At 49.0% G+C, this 22,224-nt stretch overlaps 1 protein-coding gene across 5 annotated transcripts in view; it reads right to left on the reverse strand.

Moving 5' to 3' along the window:
• SLC7A7 (solute carrier family 7 member 7) overlaps positions 1–21,814 on the reverse strand; it is a 35,847-nt gene extending 14,033 nt beyond the window's left edge. The window contains exons 1-2 of one of the 5 annotated variants that reach the window (XM_047736367.1): positions 21,683–21,814; positions 16,948–17,487 (exon numbers count right to left, since the gene is read on the reverse strand). In XM_047736367.1, coding sequence (XP_047592323.1) covers positions 16,948–17,446 — 499 coding nt within the window. In that variant the 5' untranslated portion in view covers positions 17,447–17,487; positions 21,683–21,814. Of the gene's footprint in view, positions 1–16,947; positions 17,488–17,895; positions 17,913–18,616; positions 18,756–20,154; positions 20,289–21,682 lie in introns of those variants that run through there. The other 4 variants (XM_047736365.1, XM_047736363.1, XM_047736364.1 and 1 more) reach the window with 4 other exon arrangements.
• Positions 21,815–22,224: the final 410 nt, after the last annotated feature.

Genomic DNA, 22,224 nt, shown 5'->3' on the forward strand with positions numbered 1-22,224 from the left:
ATGGGACTATAACCTTCTCCTTTCTCTCCACCATCTGTTGTTACAGAACTAACTGCCCTTGCTGTTCTCACTCTGTTTGTTGCTTCTAGAGCTTTTTATCCTCTGCAGTTGGTTCTACAGATCTAGGCTGATGCTGGGCACCGACCTTCGGATGTTCTTCTCACAGTTCTGGGTCACTCCTGCATTTAGTCCTCATTATACCGCCTCTCACCATCTCTTATGGATCTTGTTTCTAAAAATCTAAGTTTATCAAAAAGCTTCAGTCACCAGTTTGTTCACATGGTTCTCCTCTTCCTAAATAAGAGAATTCTGATAAAATAGGTGAAAATTTCATTCGGAGAAGCTACTGGTCTTTTTTTTTTTTTTTAGTCCCTAGCTACGAGATTATAAATTGTTTTCCCTGAACTTTTCTGCAATCTCTGCCCAAATTTAGAGTGTATTTCTGAGGAAATACACGATTTCTTCTTCTGGGAGGTACAAACTCTGGGTACGCAGAGTCACCTTCACACAAGGATCTCACATTTCCCCTGGTTATGTTAAATTAATAATACTAAAACAATAGCAACATCCTTATCCTTTAGCGATTCATACTGAAGCCTTTACAGGTTAAATTGTATAATGTCTTGGATTTGCTTTAAATAATCTAGTGGGATAAGGGGAGGGGGTGGTTGGAGTATAGATAAAACAAGGGTGATTAATCATTCATGCTGGTGCTTGAACCCTGGGAGTTCATCACATTATTCACTCTATTTTTGTATGTTTGAACTGTTTTATAATAAACTTTTTTTTTTAATTATAGAGGTACTGCTTCTAATGGAACGAAAAAGATTTTAGCAAAAAATGCTCAAGGAGTAGAGACTTCCATCACTGCCTTATTTTCCCTTTTGTACAAATTTTGTCGTGATTTTTAGGAAAGCAAACTATTTCTCCTCCCTCCGATCCGATGGTGTGCAGTTTGTACCTACAATCACATCATTCCTCCTTTTTGCTTTTATCCTCTTGTTCTCTCCACTATGCTTCTTCCCGTAGGATGGGAATTTATTTCCACGCACTACTGCTATAGGAGACCTTCAGGAAAATTCCCCAACTGGAACCTGAGAGTCTCTGACAGCACCATGTAATAATTCTTCCCCAGGTAAGCGGACAGATTAACAGAGGCTAGTGTCTTTGTTCCCTAAGAGATGGGCCACATATCTATGAGGCCCGGGGTGAGAGAAGAAAGACTTCTATTTAGCTGTAAGAAGAAATCCATCTGCAGGCAGAGAGCCCGAGGCAGCACAGGGTGGGACTGTTCACTGCATTTGTCAGAATGAAAAAACGGGGAAGTAAAATCCTTTGACAGGTCTCTGTATCTTGGAGTACTGAAATTTCCCTCTCACTGCAATCCAAAGAATCAAAACTCAACCTTGCCCAGAGGGAGCAAGCATCATCTCATTCTACAGCAGATCTTGATACAGGCAAAGCTCTCTCTGACACACCACATCAGTCTCAGCTTTTCTAGGAAACCTGCCATTTCTCAACAAGGTATATAGGCTTTCCCGGTCATATTCTAATCAAATAGGAAATTCTTTCCCCCTTGCAAATAAAAGTAAAAAGCAAATGTTTATTGGCCTTATTTAATGTTTATAGGAGTCCAAAAGCATCATTCCCAATCTTCTACCCTGTTTTTCCAAATGCATTACTCAGCAACTTTTCCACCTTTATTCTTCCCTATAATTCCTCACAGCCTCCAGAATACCCAGATTTATACTTTCATCAGTGCATTTTTCTCCTTTCCTCTAAAATTTCAGGTGAAAGCTGTATTAAACATCTCTCCCCCAGTCTCTATGAAATCTGCTCTGTCCCTTGCCAGAGTTTAGCCTTCTGCTATCTTAGCATTCACAGTGGGGGACTCTGTCCTAGGTTCTCTTTTTGCTTTCATATACACAGCCTTCAATGGACAGACATGAAGATGCTACCTCCCACTCAGTTCTCTATCTTGAACTTCAAAGTTACCAGAGACATACCTCAGGTATCTTCTGACTGGTGGTGACATCATTCAACCCAAAGGACAGCAAAAGGATAGCCATCGGTGGGCTTAACTGACTCGAGCAAGCTTTGTGGTATGTTGCTCCAGGGAAAACTGCATGTCTCTGCATTAGGCTGGTCTACATACAGTCAGAGTCACAGCCTTTGGGGAGCCGCCGAGCCTCTTAACTGGTTTGCTCAGGCCTGCTGTACCCAGATGTCTCCAGAACGTTCTATCGCTGTCATTTCCTCAGAACAACCATATGTAAGCTCTCTGAAAAAGCTTCGGGTCTGTTGCCTAACCCTACAAATTTCAAGTCTTTCCTCCCTTTCTCTGCTGTATGTCTGTTTGTGCTGTCTCATGTTGGGTTAGGATACTCTCTACACCATAAATATCATTTTTCTTGGGGTGCCTGAGTGGCTGGGTAGTTAAGCACCTACCCTCCACTCAGGTCCTAATTCCAAAGTCCTGGATCAGGACCCACATCAGGTTCCCTGCTCACTGGGAGGCCTGCTTCTCCCTTTCCCATTCCCCCTACTTGTATTCCCTCTCTCACTATCTCTCTCTCTCTGTCAAATAAACTCTTAAACACACACACACACACACACATTTTTTTCTTTCTGGCTTCCTTGATGTGTTGTTTCTTCCACCCTTCCTAGGTGCTGTTATAGGTCCCAGACAGATGGTCCTCAAATTCTTTTACCTTTCAGGCTACAGAACCATTCTGCTCACTCAGACAGCATGGATGAAAGCATGTGGCAAGAAGACAAGCCAAGCATAAACCCTATGGGTCACCAGACCGGGGGCCTCCTTTTCTGCCTCCTAGAACTCAGCCAGCATGTCGGTCGCCATAGCTCCGCACCACTCTGAAGGAGGGAGCAGGCAGTCTGCACCAGGAAGCCCTTCTATTAAGCCACACTATTTGCTCCCTTCTCAAAGCTGGCTAGCCCTTGTCCATCAGCTCCTTCTTGGTTTTCTCATCCAGGTCCAGTTCGGGTCCTCAGAAACGGGACCCCAAGCCTGAGTGAGCGTCAGAATCACCCGGGGAATGTTAAAGCTTCAGGGCTCCAACCCAGCAGTTCTACTGCAGGAGGCCTGAGACAGGGTTTCCTGGAGGAGTCTGATGACCTACCTGCTTTGGATGTGCTAGGTAAAGGGACTCACTAAGTGAAATCATCACCTACAGAACCACCTTGAGCAGAACAAGCCCAAGCCCTTCACTTGATGCAGAGCCCCTCTATCCAGGCTGCACAGTGGCATCACTTGACAAGCATTAACGAAGTCCAGGGCTCCGGCCTGCCCTAGACAAAGAAGTCAGCAACTCTGGGGTAGAGCCCAGGCATGAGCACGTTCCTGAAGCTCCCCGCTCCCCACATAATTCTAAAGGACAGTGCCAACTGAGAACCTTTCTTTCCAAGGTCCCCATCAGTTCTCAGTGGCAACTTTTCCCCAATTCTCATTCTCCAAGCCAATTTCCTTTTTTTTTTTTTTTAAGATTTGTCAGAGAGAAAGAGAGAGAGAGAGGAACAGAGAGAGAGCATGAACACAAGGCACAGCAGAGGGAGAGCGAGAAGGAGGTTCCCTGCTGAGCAGAGAGCCCCAACACAGGACTTGATCCCAGGACCCCAGGATCATGACCCAAGCCGAAGGCAGGCACTTAGCTGACTGAGACACCCAGGCATCCCCAATTCCCATTCTTCTAATCAGCGGTTTGGATTTATTTGGTTGGAGAAACAGGTGGGAGGGGAAGGGGCCATTAGCATTTTTCTAAATTCTGAAGTGATTCCAATGTACAGCCAGGGTGGGGACCCAATGTCCCCAGCTCCTTCCCCAGTCCCCTTTAGGTTATCCCCTCAGTCTCTTCTGAGGCAGAGAGAAAGAAAACAGAAAAAGGAGGAGACCAAGAGTGAACCCCTGAAGAGCCTTGGGAATCAGACCAACACAGAGTTCTACCCTCTCACTGCTGCTAAGGTTGTGCCAAAGTTTACACCGACCCCGTAACAAAGAACCCTAGGCTCTGACCCCAGCCTGTTTGTTGCTGTGAATATGGGACATGAAATGTAAGCTTCCTCACCTCCAACCTAAAGTGGCTCTTGAGAAAACTCCTCTGGGAAAGTAATCAGCTTCCAAGGAGAAAGTTCAAAGGGCAAAAATCAGTTGGGGGCCCAGCACCTGGCTGTTCCACTTCATTAGCCCCAAGTACATGAAGTCAGTCATCTGATATCAGAGGGAGCTCCACAGGCACCCATGGCCAAAGCTCTCAGACAAACACACTGAGATCAGAAGTCCTCTATAGCCCACAGGCAGCTCTGGGAGACTCAGGAGGAACATCTGCCCTCCCCTGTGCCCTGCTCCCATAGCCACCCCAGCCGTCAGCCGAAAGCCCCCCTGAGAGCCCAAAGCACGCAATGCCCTTCTCGGCCAAGCTGCAGCTAGAGGCCTATTTCCCATTCATCCATCCAGTGGCCATTTGTCGAAGGACCTGCTCCATGCAAGCCACTAGGGTCAAGCATCAGGGACGTGATGGAGCCACTAGGGTCAAGCATCAGGGACGTGAAGATTCTGCCTGATCCCTAAAGACCAGCGCTCTGTTCACAGGAGCCTGAACAGATGTTGCTGGCTGACGGGTACAGCGCGGACAGACCGCCTGTGAGAACCCAGGACGAAAAATGTCCCATTAGTGAAAGGGGAAGCTGGAGTGAGACTTCTGGACACTCAGCCCCGCCTCCGTCAAGAGAGAAGTTCTGCCTCCCCGGCAAAGAGGAAGAAGGGTCTCAGCCCTCCCTTCTGATCTCTGTAAACCTAAAACAGCTCCTAGGTCATCCAAAGACAATGTAGAAAGTATCCGGACATTAGTAAGACACCTGTGACTGTGAATTAATAAGATGCACATGACTGAAGAATTTGCAGCAGGAGAGACCATTTGTGACTGACAATAAAGTGTTAGGTCACTTACATTCTCACACAGATCATCTAACTTAATCGCACAGAGCAGGCCGACTGTCTTTATCTTATGATAGAAAAAACGGAGGCCGCTCAGTCCGTGGCCGCCTCCACAGCCTGTATACATTCCAGAACACTATGTGCCTCCCCATTTGCATGCAAGAATGTGGGATGACATCTCCCTGGGGTGTTGGGCCTTCTGGCTGCAGAAACTGGACCAATCCTCAAAGAACCCTGAGATTCCAGAATAACTGGCTTCAGGAGGGTCCATCCGCATACCTCTCTGGTTAGGAAGTAACCTTTTTTTTTTTTTTTTAAGATTTTATTTATTTGAGATAGAGCCCACAAAGAGGGAGATCAGCAGGCAGAGGGAGAGGGAACAGCAGACTCCCTGAACAGCAAGGATCCCAAAGTGGGGCTCCATCCCAGGACCCTGGGATCAAGACCTGAACTGAAAGCAGACGCTTAACCCACTGAGCCACCCAGGCACCCCAACGGTAACCAGGACAGCAAGGTTCCTTCAGAACTCCTAATCCATTCACTCATTCATTTGTGCAGCCAGCCAGCACGTACTGAGCATCGGCTGTGCTCCAGGCCCTCTACAGGTCCAGTCCCCAGCCTTCACAAAAAAGTGAATATGGGTAAGAACTGGGTGCTCTGAAAGCCAGTGTGTGGCACCACATCCAGTCTGGGGCAGTGAAGCAGGTGCAGGTGGGTACCAGGACCACTGTGTTACCTGGACTGAGCACACAGAGGCGGGTGCTAGGGCTGGGGGAGGACAGAGGAGAGGACAAATTCCTGACAGAGAGGACAGCACGTGATTCCCCTGACAATGAAATCAGCAATGAGTGAAGTCAGCCACATGTAGAAAAAAACTTACTTAAGCAATAATCAGTAAATGACTTCAAGGTCTAGTAGCAACACTAGCCTATCCAGGGCTGGAGATCATCAGCTGTTGAAAAGGAAGACTATACCTAGAAAAGGACAGTGAGCCACCATGATAGCAGCAGAAACTCCATCTGCTTGAAAAGGCCACCGTTTGAATAGAAAAGGAGGCAAGTATGGCAAAAATGTAAATCATGCCTCTATGAAACAGAGACCCAGTTTGACAGATGAGGAACCGGAGACTAATAAATCTGGCCTGATGCCACCCTCTTCCCCACCACACACTGCTGCCTCCTGAAGGGATGAGGCAAACCTCTACACTGGTCAAGGGAGAGAAATGCTGACTCAGGGCACCCAAGCATTCCAACCACGGTCAAGACCTTCTTGTTAAGGATATCTCATCCAACTTTTCCAGAAATATACCCCCAAACCCACCTAAGGCAGACTTAAGTCTTTCCCATAAATTCTTCCCTCAACCTTGATCCCTCCCACTAACAACCACCCCTCCTGTCTTCAGATTCAGCCTTCTGGATCGTACCTCTAGATTCTCTCCCCTTCTCTCAACTAACAGCCACTCCACCACTCCAACTAAAGACGGTTTCCCTTGACCTCCTGCTTGCCAATTCCAAATGACATTCCATGCCTTATCTTAACAATTCCTCCACAAAGGCTACTTTCGAGCATAAACCCACCACCCTTGGGCACGCTGCCCCTGCTCTGGGCTCCCACATCCCCACACTAGCCACACCGCCATAGAATTCTTCATGTAACAGTTTCATCCAGCAACTGGGAGCCATGTGAGAGCAGACTGGGGAACCATCATCCTCGGATCCCGAGGGCCTAGCTCAGAGGTAGGCACATAGCAGACACTCAGATTTCACTGGATAAATGAACAATCGCTCTGAAATCTGACTCTAATACCCTCACTGCCCTGAAATTTCTCTCTGCAGCGTCACAGTGACCTGCTGATAAATCCAAGCCAACGCCCTCCATACCTAGCTTGGCCTCTTAGACTGCACACTGCTGGCCACCAGCTCCTCCTCAAATTGCTCTCTTCTACTCACCGTATCCCATTTCCCCCTTATGTCTCTAGATGCTTCTTCTCCTTTTTGCAGAGTATTTCTCCCTCAATCTTGACATTCCTGAGAATGCTATCCTAAGCTCTTTCCTTCTCTCTTGCTACAACCTGTCCCAAGATCATCTCATCTGCTGACTTCAATGACCATCTCTACGCTGCTGATTCCCAAAAGTGTATCACCAGCCCACCTATCGGGATTTCAGATATGTATGAACATCCAACCACCTACTGGACATCAGAAGGAGCAAAATCAACCTATCCCAAACAGACCCTATCAATTTCTCTCAACCTATTTCTCCTCCAGTCTTACTCCCTGTAACTGGCAGCTCCATCCGTCCAGTTGCCTAAGCCAGAAACCTGGCCATCTTATCCTCCTCAGCTTCTACCCATATCTAATTAGTAGCCAAGTCTTAAATCAGTCTCCTCTTCTCTCATCCCATGACTCTAATCCAAGCCACCATCACTGGGATCATGGTAACAGCTTCCGAACTGGTCTCCCTGCTTCTTGGCAAACTGAAGTTGGAATAACCTTTTTTTTTTTAATATTTTATTTATTTATTTGACGGAGAGCACAAGCAGGGGGGAGGCAGAAGGAGGAGGAGAAGCAAGCTCCCCGCAGAGCAGGGGGAGCCTAATATGGGGCTCTATCCCAGGACCTGAGATCATGACCCAAGCCAAAGGCACTCACTCAACCAACTGAGCCACCCAGGCTCTCTGGAATAACCTTTCCAGAAACCACAAATTCAGGATGCATGGGAGGCTCAGTCAGTTAAGCATCTGCCATCGCTCAGTTCATGAACCCAGGGTCCTGGGATGGAGTCCCACACTGGGCTCCTTGCTCCGCAGGGAGTCTGCTTCTCCCTCTGCCTGCTGTTCCCCCTGCTTGTGCTCTTTCTCTCGCTCACCCACAAATAAATATTAAAAAACAAAAACAAAAAATAATTAAAAATAAAAATCACAAATTCTAAGATCTAAATCACAAATGATGCAAGTCACTCTTCTGTTTTACAACCTAAAGAGGTTTTTCATTGCCTTAGGAGAAAGCCCACCAAACTCCTTAATATGGTCTGTGCAACAAATTGTATCTTCCAAAGATGTCTCAACAAGATCTCCCAACCCAAATGCTTTTCATACAATGTGACTTTAACACTCTGACCATCCAGAGATAGGGTCTGTGCCTCTTCTCTCAGGAACGGGTGGTCTTCTGTGAATGTTTCTACCTACAGGGTACAGCAGGAGGCACGCCCTGTGATTTCAGAGGCTAGGTCATAAAAGGCAGTGTAGCTTCTCCTTCCATTGCTGACATACTCATTCTGGAAGTCTTCGGCTGCCAAGTAAAGAGTTTGATTGCTCTGGGGCTGCCATTATGTGAGGAAACTCAACACAGTCCATAGGGAGAGACTCCATGGAAAGACACACCCAGCACAACTTGAAGAGAAAAAGATACCCAGCCAGTCCCCATCTTCTTCAGCGCCTCCTTGCTCTAGCTCCTGCCACCATCTGACTACAGCCACATAAGACCCCGAGCCAGCAGCACTGCCCCCACTTAACCCTCCCAAATTCCTGAGCTATAGAAACCATAAAAGAATAAAATGGCTGTGGGGCACCTGGCTAGCTCAGATGGTAGAACACATGACTCTGAATCTCGGTGTTGTGAGTTCAAGCCCCACTCTGGGTATGGAGAGATTACTTTAAAAATGAATGAATGAATGAAATGGCTGTTAGTCTATCCCACTAAGTTTTAAGTGGTTTGTTATATAACAATAATAACTAGAATGGTTTATAAAGTCCTGAACAACCTGTCCTACCATTTCCACCTAACTCTCTGTAAGCCAGCTCTCAACTTTTCCTACCTTAAACTCAGTATTTTTTTTTTTTAAGATTTTATTTGTTCGACAGAGAAAGACACAGTGGGAGAAGAAACACAAGCAGGGGGAGGGGCAGAGGGAGAGGAAGAAGCAGGCTCCCCACTGAGCAGGGAGCCAGATGTGGGGCTCAATCCCAGGACCCTGAGATCATGACCTGAGCCCATGGCAGAGGCTTAATCCACTGAACCACCCAGGTGCCCCCCCTTAAACTCAATATTGAAGCCCACCCTGAACTCCTTTATTGAAAAGAGTCTCAAAAATGTTCTTCCTTTCGGCTCAGGTCATGATCTCAGAGTCCTGGGATCGAGCCCCGCATCGGGCTCTCTGCTCAGCGGGGAGCCTGCTTCCTCCTCTCTCTCTGCCTGCCTCTCTGCCTGCTTGTGATCTCTCTGTCAAATAAATAAAAATTTAAAAAAAAAAAAATGTTCTTCTTGGGGCGCCTGGATGCCTCAGTTGGTTAAGCCTCTGCGTTCAGCTCAGGTCATGGTCTCAGGGTCCTGGGATTCTGCAACAGGCTCCCCCCCCCACCTCTCTGCCTACTTGTGATCTGTCAAATAAATAAATTAAATCTCCAAAAAAAAATTCTTGTCTTCAAATTTTCATACATTCTGTTCTTCCTGCCTGAGATGCTCCTCTATCCTATCTACTCTTGGTTAATTCATCATTCATGTAGGTGTCAGCTTAAACTTCCTTATGAAGAGTTTCTAAACTCTGCGGCTAGCATAGGTCTCCTCCTGTGGCCCCCTGTGCCTAAGGAATCAAAACACTCATCATAATCCACTGTAATCTTGTATTGGGCTGCCCATCCTGCCCCACCCCCAGCGTGCTCATGCACATGCACGTACACACACACACACACACACACACACACCAAGAGCTCCATAAAGACAAAGGGTAGTGCTGGGAAAAGGAACATCCAACAGTCACGAAGCACTTGCCAATCTCTGGCCCCATCTCCTTCCTGAGCTCCAAATGGGCAAATCCACCTACTATCCTACAAATAAATTTCAAACTCAACATGATTCCATCTTCTCCACCCCTGTAAATGATGCCACCACCTACCAATCGCCCAAACCAGAAACCCCAGCTCATTCAAGCAATCTTTTTTTTTTTTTTTAAGATTTTGTTTATTTATTTATTAGACAGAGACCACAAGTAGGCAGAGAGGCAGGCAGAGAGAGAGGAGGAAGCAGGCTCCCCACTGAGCAGAGAGCCCGAGGCGGGGCTCGATCCCAGGACCCTGGGATCATGACCTGACCCGAAGGCAGAGGCTTTAACCCACTAAGCCACCCAGGTGCCCCAACATTCAAGCAATCTTTATCAAGTTCCTCTCTTTGTTTCTTTGGTGGGGATACAGGGACTCCTGAGACAGGCTCAGCCCCTGTAGCTCAGGATTTACAGACTGCTGAATATTTTCCTCCTCACCTACCTCTCTCCCACACTGGACATCCAAATGAGTATTATTGGTTATACTGATTATGCCTTCTAATCTGCTCCCCTCCCTCTCCTTTCCTGGAGACATCACCTCCTAAGCAAGTCACACTCCCACTCCATGGCTCTAGTTCAGGCTTTTGTCACTTCCTGCCTGGATTGCCACAGAGCTTCCTAATCTGTGTCTCTGCCACCAGCCTCGCTCTGATATCCCACCGTAGCTACACTGTTCCCCTGCTTAAAACCCCTCAGTCGCTCCTCAGATGCTTTAGGGTAAAACCTAAACTCTCTAGGAACATTTATTTCCCTCATGCCCTAGCCCCTTGCCTCCCTTTGTCCCCTCACATCCCCACAATCGCCCCCACACACCCCACACCCCATACTTTTTCTCCCCTTTGTGCTTTACACTGCCTATCCTTTCCATCCCTGTGCCGAGAATGTTCTTGAGCCTTCATTCAATAATTTTACTGAGTACCCAGCAGATCAGGCACTGTTCTAGATGCCGGAGACTCAGCAGTGAGCAAAACAAAGCACTTATTCTTGTGGGGTTTACATTCTAGCGGGAAAGACAGACAATAAGCAAGTAAATATTTACTGTCAGGTGGTAACAAGGGCTATAAAGGAAAACAGAACAGGCTGGGAAACTGAGAGCCACCACTTTAGACAGGCTGAGTCTCTGGTGAGGTAATATCTGTACAAAGACATGAATGGAGTGGGGGCTAGGGTAGGCTCCGAAGGTATCTGGGGAAAGAGACTTCCCAGCAGAAGGAAAGACAAAGTACAAAACCCCTGAAGCAGGAACAGGCCAGGCAAAGTGGAAGAAAAGCAAGAGGGCTGGTGTAGCTGGAACAGAGAGAGGTCAGAGAGAAGAGAGATGGAGCAGGCCTCACAGGCCATGCTGCGCGGGCACTCCAGCCACGCCAGGCCTCCATTTCATCCTTCACTGCTGCAAGCAGACATCTCCTGAGGAAGGCATTCTCCATGCCCTCCCAGCACTGTCTGACCGTAGATCTTAGGTTTCATTGACGACTTTTGCCGATCTCCACCACCACACCATGAATTCCCTGCTCCACCTCTCAGCTCCACATTCTACAGAGCCCATCACGTTCAGTAAATTTTTCTCCCATGATCAAAACTTTCTTCCTTTGTTCTGATTCCATGCCCTGCAGGCAATTCCCTGACGACTCAATAGGTTTCCTAGGGGCTATGGTATTAGGAAGCCTGGAGAGCAAATACACACCACCTGGTCATTAGAAATTTCACATGTACGCTCACCACTGTATGGTCATAGACTGGCAACATTGTTTGCCATCAGTTTCTTTTTTAGGTAAGCAGGACTCCATGGATGAGAAAATGACCAATTCTGGGTCGTGAAGACCCAAGGAAGGCACTGCTCAGGGAAGGGCCCCATATGCCTCCCAGCAGACGCCTGAAGCCTCTCTGCTCATCGCTTGGCTCACCTTCCCTGTTTTAGATGGAGGCCCCATCACTGCCTCAACCCTTAGCATCACCTCTGAGAGCTCCCCCACTCACCCCCATCCAGAAGCCCTAGAAATTCCACCTTATAACTATTTCCTTATCCATCCCCCATCTCTGGTCCAAAGTCCTTGCCCACAGCGCAGGCCTCACTATCCTTCATGTGGACTCAGGTTTCAGCTCCCTGAACCAGTCTGCCCACCTCACACTTGCCAAAAACACTCCACGTGGCCACCAGAGTTCTTCTCCCAATTTATTCCAATTTTGCTTCCCCTCTTACAACCAACAGCGCCCCACCACCACCACCACTGACTTTCTATGTAAAGTCTAACCTGTTTAGGCACTGTATAAACCAGTCCTGGAGCTGGCCCTGGGCTACATTTCCAGTCTCCACCTTCTCACCGGCTCCCACCCCGCATTCCAGCCATACCAACCACAGGGAATTCCCTGAACATTCCATGCCTTTCTGCACCTCCACACCTTTTCACATGCAGTTCCTTCTGTGAGAATTGTTGCAGGAGACAGCTGCAGATCTTTCCAAAACGGTTTAGACATCATGGTCTCTGTGACGTCTTCCTAAGCTCTCATTCCCACAGGAAGAAAGCGGTCCTGCTCACTCCCATGGCGCCTCTATCCCCAAACTTACTATACTGCACGACAATTATTGGTCAACATATCTGTCTCCCACCTCGACTAGGAGTTCTTGGATGGCAAGAGCCACACCTTTTTCGTCTGTTTCCCAGCACTAGGTGGAATAATCAGCACACAGCAGACCCTAAATGCGCCCTGAATGAAGGAAATGTTCTGTAGTAAACCCCTTCTCTTGCTGAATTTGAAGATTTAGCCTGTCCTTACTTTGTGCTGGCATATATTTGACAACTCTAGCAGAGTGACAAGTGCACCAGACCTATGTTTGAGGGAGGGCTCGGTACATAATAGTGTAACATATTGATGATTATTATGTTTAAAATTACTCTCTTTCTTGGCTGCTTCTAGGCCTACCTCCTGGCTTTCTCCTGAATGGCTATGATTAGATAAACGACATACCACTGCATAGGTGGTACATGGACAGAACATCCTCTCAGGTCCCTGTACCTGACGTGTACTGGGAGCTCATTAGACAATGGCTGGAGAAAGAAACTCATGAATCGTATGTCCCTAATTCTTTCTTACAATCTTGGCTGCCCTTCTGAACCTTCTTCCAGATCTCTAAGTTCCCCGGAAGTTATTAAAGACAGAACAAAGTCCTAGAAGCAGCTGAGAGAGTCATTTCAAACACAATCCTCACCAATACTTTGGACTTGAGTCATGACTTATGGTTTTCACTGAATCTCACTTCATCCACACAGCAGCCTGGAATACAACGGTAACTGCATCTCACCCAGGGTCACACGGGTGACCACAAACACAAACACAAGTCTGGTGCACTTGTCATTCTACCAGAGTCGTGTCCAATATATGCCATAAACCTGCGCACACAACTGTGTCTTTCATTAACCGAGGAGCTCTGCAGACTAATCATAACCACAGCTACTCTGCGTGTCTTCTTACAAGGGTGTACCAGAGTTTGAGGACATCTCTGTTTCCCAGGTAGATGCAGCAAATTAAAAGGGGGTGACAGACAGAGGTAGATGCAGCAAATTAAAAGGAGGTGACAGACAGAGGTAGCCGTGATGCCAAAAGCCAGGAGCAGCTGTCAGATGACAGCCGTTTTGACACAGATCAAAACCATAGAAAATGAAACCTGATGAACTCAAGTTAGGCCAGCACTCTGAAGCCACTGAGACAACATACTCCGTCACCCCAGTGGCCTGGGAAGCCCTCACAGTGATACAAGAATTGAGATGCACAATGGTGACTCTGAGTCATCAAAAGAAATGTCAAGTTAGGAAGGCAAGCAGACATATCGTTGGTTTTAAAAGAGGCTGCGAAAAACATGATTAACATAATAGGATTCTAAGGCTTAAACGGATGTAGCCATCTTGGAAATTTTACTTAGATGGAATAATCCTTACACCACACAAGATATGTACTGTATACCCACATCTGAGGGCACTTCAAGCCTGACAGATCTAAAATTAGTTTCACCAGTAAGTCAACCTACCAGATCATCTGTAGATGATGCAAGAGAAATTACAGAACACATTTAGGACCTCAAGGGAGAACCTCCTTCTTGTAACAGAGGCAGTGCCTTCCACCCTCCCTGACTGTTCCCACGCAGGACAAACATCCCCCTACACGAGGATACACAAAGAGGAGTCTAAGCCACACACACATGGACACACAAAGCACGGGGGTGCCCCACAGAGACACCCACATCTCCACAACAGTGAAAGCAGGGAGGCTGGGGGAAGCTGAGGAGTAAGACAAAGCAGTGGAAAAACCTGAGGCTGGCTGGATAGGCAACTGCACCCGGTACCAAAGGACTGCACCCCACAGCTGCTGCTGCTGGGTAGTCACTCCTTGAAATGACAGCAGCTCTGACTTTCCGAACACAGTTGCGGCATGGAAAGGGTCTCCAAGGTTTCAGGCAAGGAGGGCCAGAACAGAGGCACCTGAGGGATGCGGCTACAGAGGATCAGCTTCTCTGTACCTCCAATGTGGCTTTGCTGACTGTACAGGCTTACATGCATGATTTATGAGACACAGCAAAAGTCAAGGGAGACTGTAAGAATCTAGACCACAGGGCACCCGGGTGGCTCAGTCGGTTAAGCATCTGCCTTCTGCTCAGGTCATGATCTCAGGGTTCCGGGATTGAGTCCCACATCTGGCTCCTTGCCTCTCCCTATTCCTGTCCCTCTGATAAATAAATAAAATCTTAAAAAAAAAAAAAAAAAAAAGGCAGGAGAGGACAGCTCCATGGGGCGGACCGTCCTGCTCTGGGCAGGGAGCAGGAGCCCTGGGAACGCCCTGTCCTGGGCCCGGCTAGCTCAGATGCGCACTCTGCTTCTCCTGGCTCCGCTGGTGTCTACACAGCCTAAGGCTTGCCGCCTTCCGAAATGGCCGAACAGTTAGACCAGTAGACGAGTGCTACACCCTGGAAGGGACCCAGAAGCACAACCACAGCAAGAGAATCTGGCTGATTCTGGGGAAGAAAGTTTAAGGGAACAAGTCGAAGGGGACGCTACCGAAAGTTCTGAGGATGTGGGGCACCCTACAGATGCTAGAGAACGTCCAAAACGTACATCATTGGGCAACTTCACCTGGATGACAGAGCAACCAAGCCTTCGGAAACTCTCATTACTACTGCTGATTCCAATTCCAGCTGGTGGACCAGCTGCATGATCCCAGCCATCTCAGCACCCGTGGTGGCTTTCATGTGTCACCTCTCCACAGCGGAAGATGAAACACATTCTCAGAAGCCAAAGAAAGAAAAGACTGCTTTGGACCGGGGAGAAAGAAGCCAATGTGAACTGCTTCAACTGACAGAAACCTTCACCTAAAAAATAACTTTAATATACCTGTTTCCCTTTGCTAAGAACACTTCTGTACTTTCTACTCCTAAACTCTTAGAACGTGCCTTTTGATCATCAATTTTTTTAATGTTCCATCCCTACATAATATACTTATTGTAGGCATGATCTTTCAAAAATATATCTGGTTTTTAAGAGGAAAAAAAAAGGAATCTAGCCCACAGAAAAACTCATACAAATGCAACAGGATATTCACCGAAGCATTACCTGTATGACGGAAAAACCGGAACCAACGTTAAGTGGCCACTAACAGAGGACTGATTTGCTATGAAACATAGCCCTGAAATTACATGGAAGCCACGAAGCTTTTTTTTTAAAACAGCAGATCTCTAAGTAGAAAATGTCACTGGTAAATTCGCAGAAAAAAAAGAAAAAACTGTAGGATTATATGTTTATTATGATCCTTTTTTGTTTTTTTTTTTTATTTGAGAGAGAGAGAAAGCACAAGAAGTGGAAGGTCAGGGGGAGAAGCAGACCCCCTGCTGAGCAGGGAGCCCGATGTGGGACTCGATCCAGGGACTCCAGGATCATGACCTGAGCCGAAGGCAGTCACTTAACCAACTGAGCCACCCAGGTGCCCCTATGATCCTATTTTTTAAAAACATCAGAACAAAACTACACTTCTTGAGGGGCACCTGGGTGATCAGTCAGATAAGCATCTGGTTCTTGGTCTATAGCTGTGGTCTTGATCTCAGGGTCAGGAGCTCAAGCTCCACACTGGGCTCCATGCTGGGTATGGAGTCTACTAATTAATCAATCAATCAGTCAAAAGAAACCAAAACACTACACTTTTTTTTTTTTTTTTTTTTTTAAGATTTTACTTAGGGGACGCCTGGGTGGCTCGGTCATTAAGTGTCTGCCTTCGGGTTGGCTCATTTATTATAAATAAATAAAATATTTTTTAAAAAAGATTCTTTTGTCAAAATCTTTAAAAAATTTAAAAATAAAGATTTTTCTGTCAAATAAAATATTTTTTAAAAATTAAGATTTTACGGGGCGCCTGGGTGGCTCAGTGGGTTAAGCCACTGCCTTCGGCTCGGGTCATGATCCCAGGTCCTGGGTTCAAGCCCCACATCGGGCTTTCTGCTCAGCGGGGAGCCTGCTTCCTCCTCTCTCTCTGCCTACCTCTCTGCCTACTTGTGATTTCTCTCTGTCAAATAAATAAATAGAATCTTTAAAAAAAAAATTAAGATTTTACTTATTTATTTGACAGACACACACACACACAGAGAAAGGAAACACCAGCAGGGAGAGTGGGAGAGGAAGAAGCAGACTTCCAACCCAGCTGGGAGCCCAATCCGGGCTCAATCCCAGAACCCCAGGACCACGACTTGAGCCGAAGGCAGATGACCAACAACTGAGCGACGCAGGAGCCCCAAAAACACACTTCTTAAAGGAACGAGAAAAAGTCACAACTGGCCTACAAACTGCTAATGGGCCTCACATGGGAAAACAGGGGAAAGGTAAATTGTTCTTTGTTGTTTTGCTTGTTTTTACACATTGCTACCATCTGAATTTTCACAGGAACCATACACGAATGTAAAAATAATAAGAGGGGGCACCTGGCTGACTCAGTCAGTAGAATATTCAACTCTGGATCTCTACCCCATTGGGGGATAGAGAGGACTTAAAAGTAAACTCTTTAAAAATACTACTAAAATAAAAACAACAAGAGTGTTTGTCAGAAGCATTCCCTTCCAGCTCCTTCTCCCTGGCTTCCTGGGCTCACATCCCCACCTCTGCCCAGGTGCTCCAGCCCACACCTCCTGTCCCGGCCCCACTCACAGATGCAGGCAGCGGCCAGCAGGCGCCCGGCAGCATACGGGGCGAAGCAGCTCGGGAAGATGGGCTGCACCATATAGTTGGCAAAGGTGATGGCAATGATGGCCTGGCTGGTGGGCTCGATGATGAGGAGCGAGGTCCAGAGTCGGATGAAGGCAAGGAATCCCCCGAAGGCCTCGAGAATGTAGGCATAGCTGGCCCCAGATTTCTTAATGGTGGTGCCCAATTCCGCATAACAAAGGGCCCCAAAGACGGAGAAGAGGCCCCCGACAGCCCAGATGACCAGGGAGAGGCCGAAGGAGGCACTGTACATGAGGACGCCCTTGGGGGAGACAAAAATGCCCGAGCCAATCATGTTCCCCACAATGAGGCACACGCCATTGAGCAGTGAGATCTCCTTCTTCAGCGTTACCTGCTCAGACCCTGGGCTGGCTTCATCGGCCGAAGGGGGGCCATCCCCCTCCCGCTGGGAGGCCACTTCATACTTAACGCCCTCGGCCATGGCAGAGAAGCAAGTCGTCACCAGCTTCTTGGCATCGCCTTCTAAGGAAGAAAGATAAAAATATAGATCAGGGGCTGGCAATTACGTAGAACTCTTGCCCACAGTGGTCGATATGGGCAATGCCCCCCCACCCTGCTGAAGCTCAGTGAGCTCTCTCTGGCCTCCCACCTCCCATTAACCTCCTCTTCTCCATCTGGCTCATTAAAATAACCCCAACTTAAATTGTTAAGGGAAGGCCCTCACTTCCTAGAGAGAAAACAGCTGTTTCTCCTCATTAGGCTGAGGCTGCCCACCAGATTTACAGAAGAGAAAACTAAATCCTGGTTCTATCTGAATCTGCTGTGACAAAAGGCAAGTAGGCAGTTCCCGGGTATAACCGTCATGATCTGAATCTGTGTTTTTTGGCCTCACCCCCAAACAGGCTGTCTTCCCTCTAATTTCAGCCTCACCTGTCACCTGTGCGAAGCTGCAACGTGAGGAACCAGCCTTGCAAGCAGCCTTTCTGGGTTCTCCTCACAAACTTCTCTCCTCCCCCCCAAGGACACCGGCTCTAGCAAACCTAAAGGGAGGCCCTGGGGACCTCCTGCTGGAAACCTACAACCCTCCCCCTGCTCAGGGAGCCGCTCTTAACCACCCTTAGGTGAAGTCGGCAGCCCAAGCAGTACCAAGCAGTACCAGCAACCCCCCAACCCACCCTGGAAGAAAGACGACAGATTAGTCTCTTTTCCTTGCTTTTCCTTCCCAGACCTCTTTCCCGCCCCTGGTCTTCCAGGCCTCCTGCTGTCAACTTCCTCACATTAACAGAGACACATCACCCAAAAGATTATGAATGAGAGAAGGGTGATCCAAAGGGACAGCCCAACCCCGAGGTGACTGGAGGCAGCTGATAACAGCTCCCCACACAGGAGCTGCAGCTGGAGAGTCAGCACCCAAAGCCGCAAAGGCACCCAAAGACGAAAAGCCCAGGCGAGGAAGCCGCTGAAGTGTCCACAGGTGTCGGCCCCACCGAGCAGCAGGGAGGAAGAGAGAGAGGCCCTCGGGCCCTGCCAAGGGAGAGGTCTAGCGCCAGAGGCCCCAGGCGAGGAAGTCATTGGTCAAGGCAGAGCAGCACAGCAGGTGGGCGAGGTGGGCCAGGCGAAGGGGAATGGGGGAGGAGGGAAGCACACTCACACCCTGAGCCCGGGTTCTAGCAGGTTCCCCTGGGCGGCAGCCACAAAGACACAGCCTCTGGGAACTGTGGCCTGACCGCTCCTCCTCTTCAGCCAGCAGTAAAAGGAAAGGCCCGGCGAAATGCTTATGGATTTAAATCAAATCAAGAAGTCAAGATGGGTGGAGGGGGAGAGGGAGGGGGAAAGGAGGGTTAAGCAACTGTCTGGGTCCAAGGTTCATGGGCCCTTCACATCTGCAAAAGGGGCAGCTAGGAGCTCCTGGCTCAGCACTTTCCGTGATAAGAAGGCACTCTCTCAGGAATCTCCTTTGTCAGCGCTGCTCGGGACTGACGGCCCAGCAGAAAGGACGGTCGCTGGGTGCAATTTCTGCAGCCCCGGGAAGCTGGCCCTCAGGCGATGAGCAGAGGACTGGGCGGGCGGCTGAGAAGGAACAACCCTCCATCCTCCGGGCCCCACCCTAGCCCCGCTCCCCTCTCACTGCCCTAGGAGAAAAGCAGGGAGGTGGCAACGGTGCCACAAAGGCCTGTTGCTGTGCTGAGATTAGAGGAAGTGTAAGTGCAGTCCCCACAGTCAGTGGCCTCGTGACGGGTGTCCTAAGAGAGGAACTCTGCACACTTCCCCTCGGGGGCCCCCAAATTTGAGCCATGACCCCAAGGCTGAGCGTCAAGCTATGTCCAAGGAAACAAGGTCAAGAAATGAGACTCAAACCCCTGGTTGCATCCCCTCCCTACTCCTGTGTCCTTTCATCCTCAAAGGAAACCATCAATTCCTATAAACACCTTTACCACATACAAGTTTACTCCAATTTCCTAAACATATGGAGAAATAAGATTTCACTGAGCTATCCTGGACAGACAGGCCCGGAACAGACAGAGAAAGTTAAGCATTTTTTTGGAAATCACATATTCTATCTTCAGTCTACTTCAATCTGGTATTCTGGGTCTCTCACCAACAGAAATACATCCTATCCATTCTGAAATCTGTCAGTCCCTTCCCACACTCCTTCTAACCCTACAACCTGAGAATGAAGTTCTAAAAATCCCCCCCCCGGGGGGGGGGGGGCTTATCTCTACCCTGTATCTTTGCATTAAAGACCGTTAGATTTTTTTTCTTTCTTTTTTTTTTTTTAAAGAGAGGCATATCCTGGTGTCAGCCTTCCCAGAGATCATACTTCTCCCAAGCCATCCTCACAAATATCTGGAAATCCCTCCAGAGGAGCCTGTCCGTGTCTTCCAGCTGCCTCCCTCCATGCTCCTATAATGATAGCTGTCTTTTATGGAGCACTTACCCGGTGCCAGACATACCACTAAGCACCCAAATGCCTTATCTCAGCCAACCTTGCCTGTGACCCAGTGCCAGGATGCCAAACTAGCGAGGGAGGTGGGGAGGCTCTCCAGCAGAGAGCTGGAAAAAACGGCCCGGTGCTATAACTCCCCCGCGCACACAGCTCCCACCCGCTCCGACCTGCTCAGACCTGCCCCACCGCCAGGCCTAGCCCTCAGACAAGAAAACACTTCAGATCGCTCCCTCCTGAATTACCTGGGGGAGGGTGTGATTAGATTAAACAGAAAGCCTCTGCCATCCTTTAGCCCGCAGGCTAGGCTCAAGACTCGAAAAAAGCCGGTCCATCTCCTTCCCGGCTGCTCCTCCCCTTTCTCATCCGTCTGCACGGATGAGAGGCAATCACCCAAGTCCTCTTGGCAGCGACGCTATTGCTAGGATGCCCACTGCTTAGCAAACAAAAACATACGGAAACACATCATCCCGCCTGCCATTTTAAGACCACATTTACTGGCACCAAGGGGTGGACGGATGTCCTAATGGAACATAAAAGCAAGAAATGAAGGATGGACGAATGAAGGGGACCCCGTGTGGAGGGTGGGGAAAAAGCGTGCAGGGTTCAGTCCCCCGCTGCGGGAAAGCGAAGTCCACATCAGGGAATCTTGAGACGGAAACCCACGGGGAGGGGGCGGGGCGGGGCGGGGAGGGCTGTGAAACCCACACTCCAGCAGACAGCACACCCTAGCGGCCTCTCCAGGAAGTGCTGCCAGTGGAATCTCCCTAGCCTGCTCAGTCTACACAAACGACAGAAGCGGTAGTCCTTCAGAGAAAAGATGCGCCCTCCTTCCCCAACCACGGCTTAGCACTGGAGGCTGTGGGCAGGAAGGCACCGGCTTTGGCAGCTCACGTTCCTCCCGGAGACTCTGGCTCTCAGGCAATGCTTCCACCATTCAGACAGCCTGGGACCAGGAGGACCTCTCCCAGGGGACTCTCCCACCCCAGGCTTTACGGGAGAAACTTCTGGAGTCTGGAACCCTAGAAGATAGCAGCATTCCTGACACACAGCACCCCGTGTTTTCTTCCTGCCTGAGGTGCATTCAACTCTGAGGACCTAGTGGAGGTTACAGGACAACACACTCATCCTACAGCCTATGGGTGAAGTTTCAGATTCAGGGGTTCAAAGAACACAGGCACAGGGCCCCCAGTGTGCCATGCCCAGCACAACAGCCACTGAAGCCCCTGCCCCCAAACCCACCCATGAATGGCAACGCCAAAGCATACTTCCTCCAGGAACCAGCCCGCAGTCCAGAGTCTTGGCTCCTGGGTCAAGCTCAAGTGCTAAATGTGAGAAGCCACTTTACCCCCCACATACCCCATACCCTGCCTTCCTAGCTCCAACTGGCCTGTGCTGCCTCCCCTAACAACAGAAACAGAAAACACTTACACTGTGGTTCAGCTGGATGCCCCCATCACCCCAAGCTGGAAGCTCAGCTCCTCCCTGCCCAGTTCTCCATTTGTTTTTCTATATTCCACTATGGCTACCATAGTCCCTTAAAAAAAAAAAAAAAGTGAAACAAGAAATTGTTTACTCCTGTGGCCAGGGCTCCCATTAGCGTAGGGCTGAAGCTTCTGGGCAGAGGGCTCTGCCTGGGGAGGGCCAGGACTAGGACCGGACCGAGACACAACAGTCTCTTGGGTCTCCAGTGAGCCAGTTTTCAGGACGCTCACTACATCCTTCTCCAGCACTTCCCCTTTCACCCATAGTCCCTCCTCTCCCACCTCTTACCTGTCCCGTGACCTTTGGGCAGGTGCGAGGAGGAGGGGCTACCAGCACCCTAGGGGGCGGGGGAGGGGAAGGTGCTAGGAAGGGAAGCCGGCTAAGGCTCGAGCAGCAGCGGCTGTTGACTCCGAGGAGCAGAAAAAGCAGAGGGTGACGGGGACCGAAATGGAAAACAGGAAAACACATGTGTGACTCTGGCCAGCAGCGGGGAGGGGCCAGGGGATGGGCTGGAGCTGGGACTGCCTGGTCAGACCCAGAGGACCTCGTCGCCTGCCCTCCTCTAGGCATCTTCTCTACCCAGTCTCAGCAGTTCCTGTTCCCCTACTTCAGCCCCAATCTTCCTTGTTGCCCTAGTTTCTCAAGCACTAAAGCTCTCCCAGCGACTGACAGTGCCCTCCTATTCTCCTGTTCCCCTCATTCTGTCTCCTACTCATCTCCCACTCACATACTATCCTTGGTCCTGCGGAGGGCATCAGCTCCATCGTTAGGGCTCTGGAACTCAGCCCCTATGGCAGGCAACACATGCCAAGAAGACCTCTTGTGTGAGT

This window comes from Lutra lutra, chromosome 7 (genome assembly GCF_902655055.1).
Source record: "Lutra lutra chromosome 7, mLutLut1.2, whole genome shotgun sequence".
Lineage (NCBI taxonomy): Eukaryota > Metazoa > Chordata > Mammalia > Carnivora > Mustelidae > Lutra > Lutra lutra.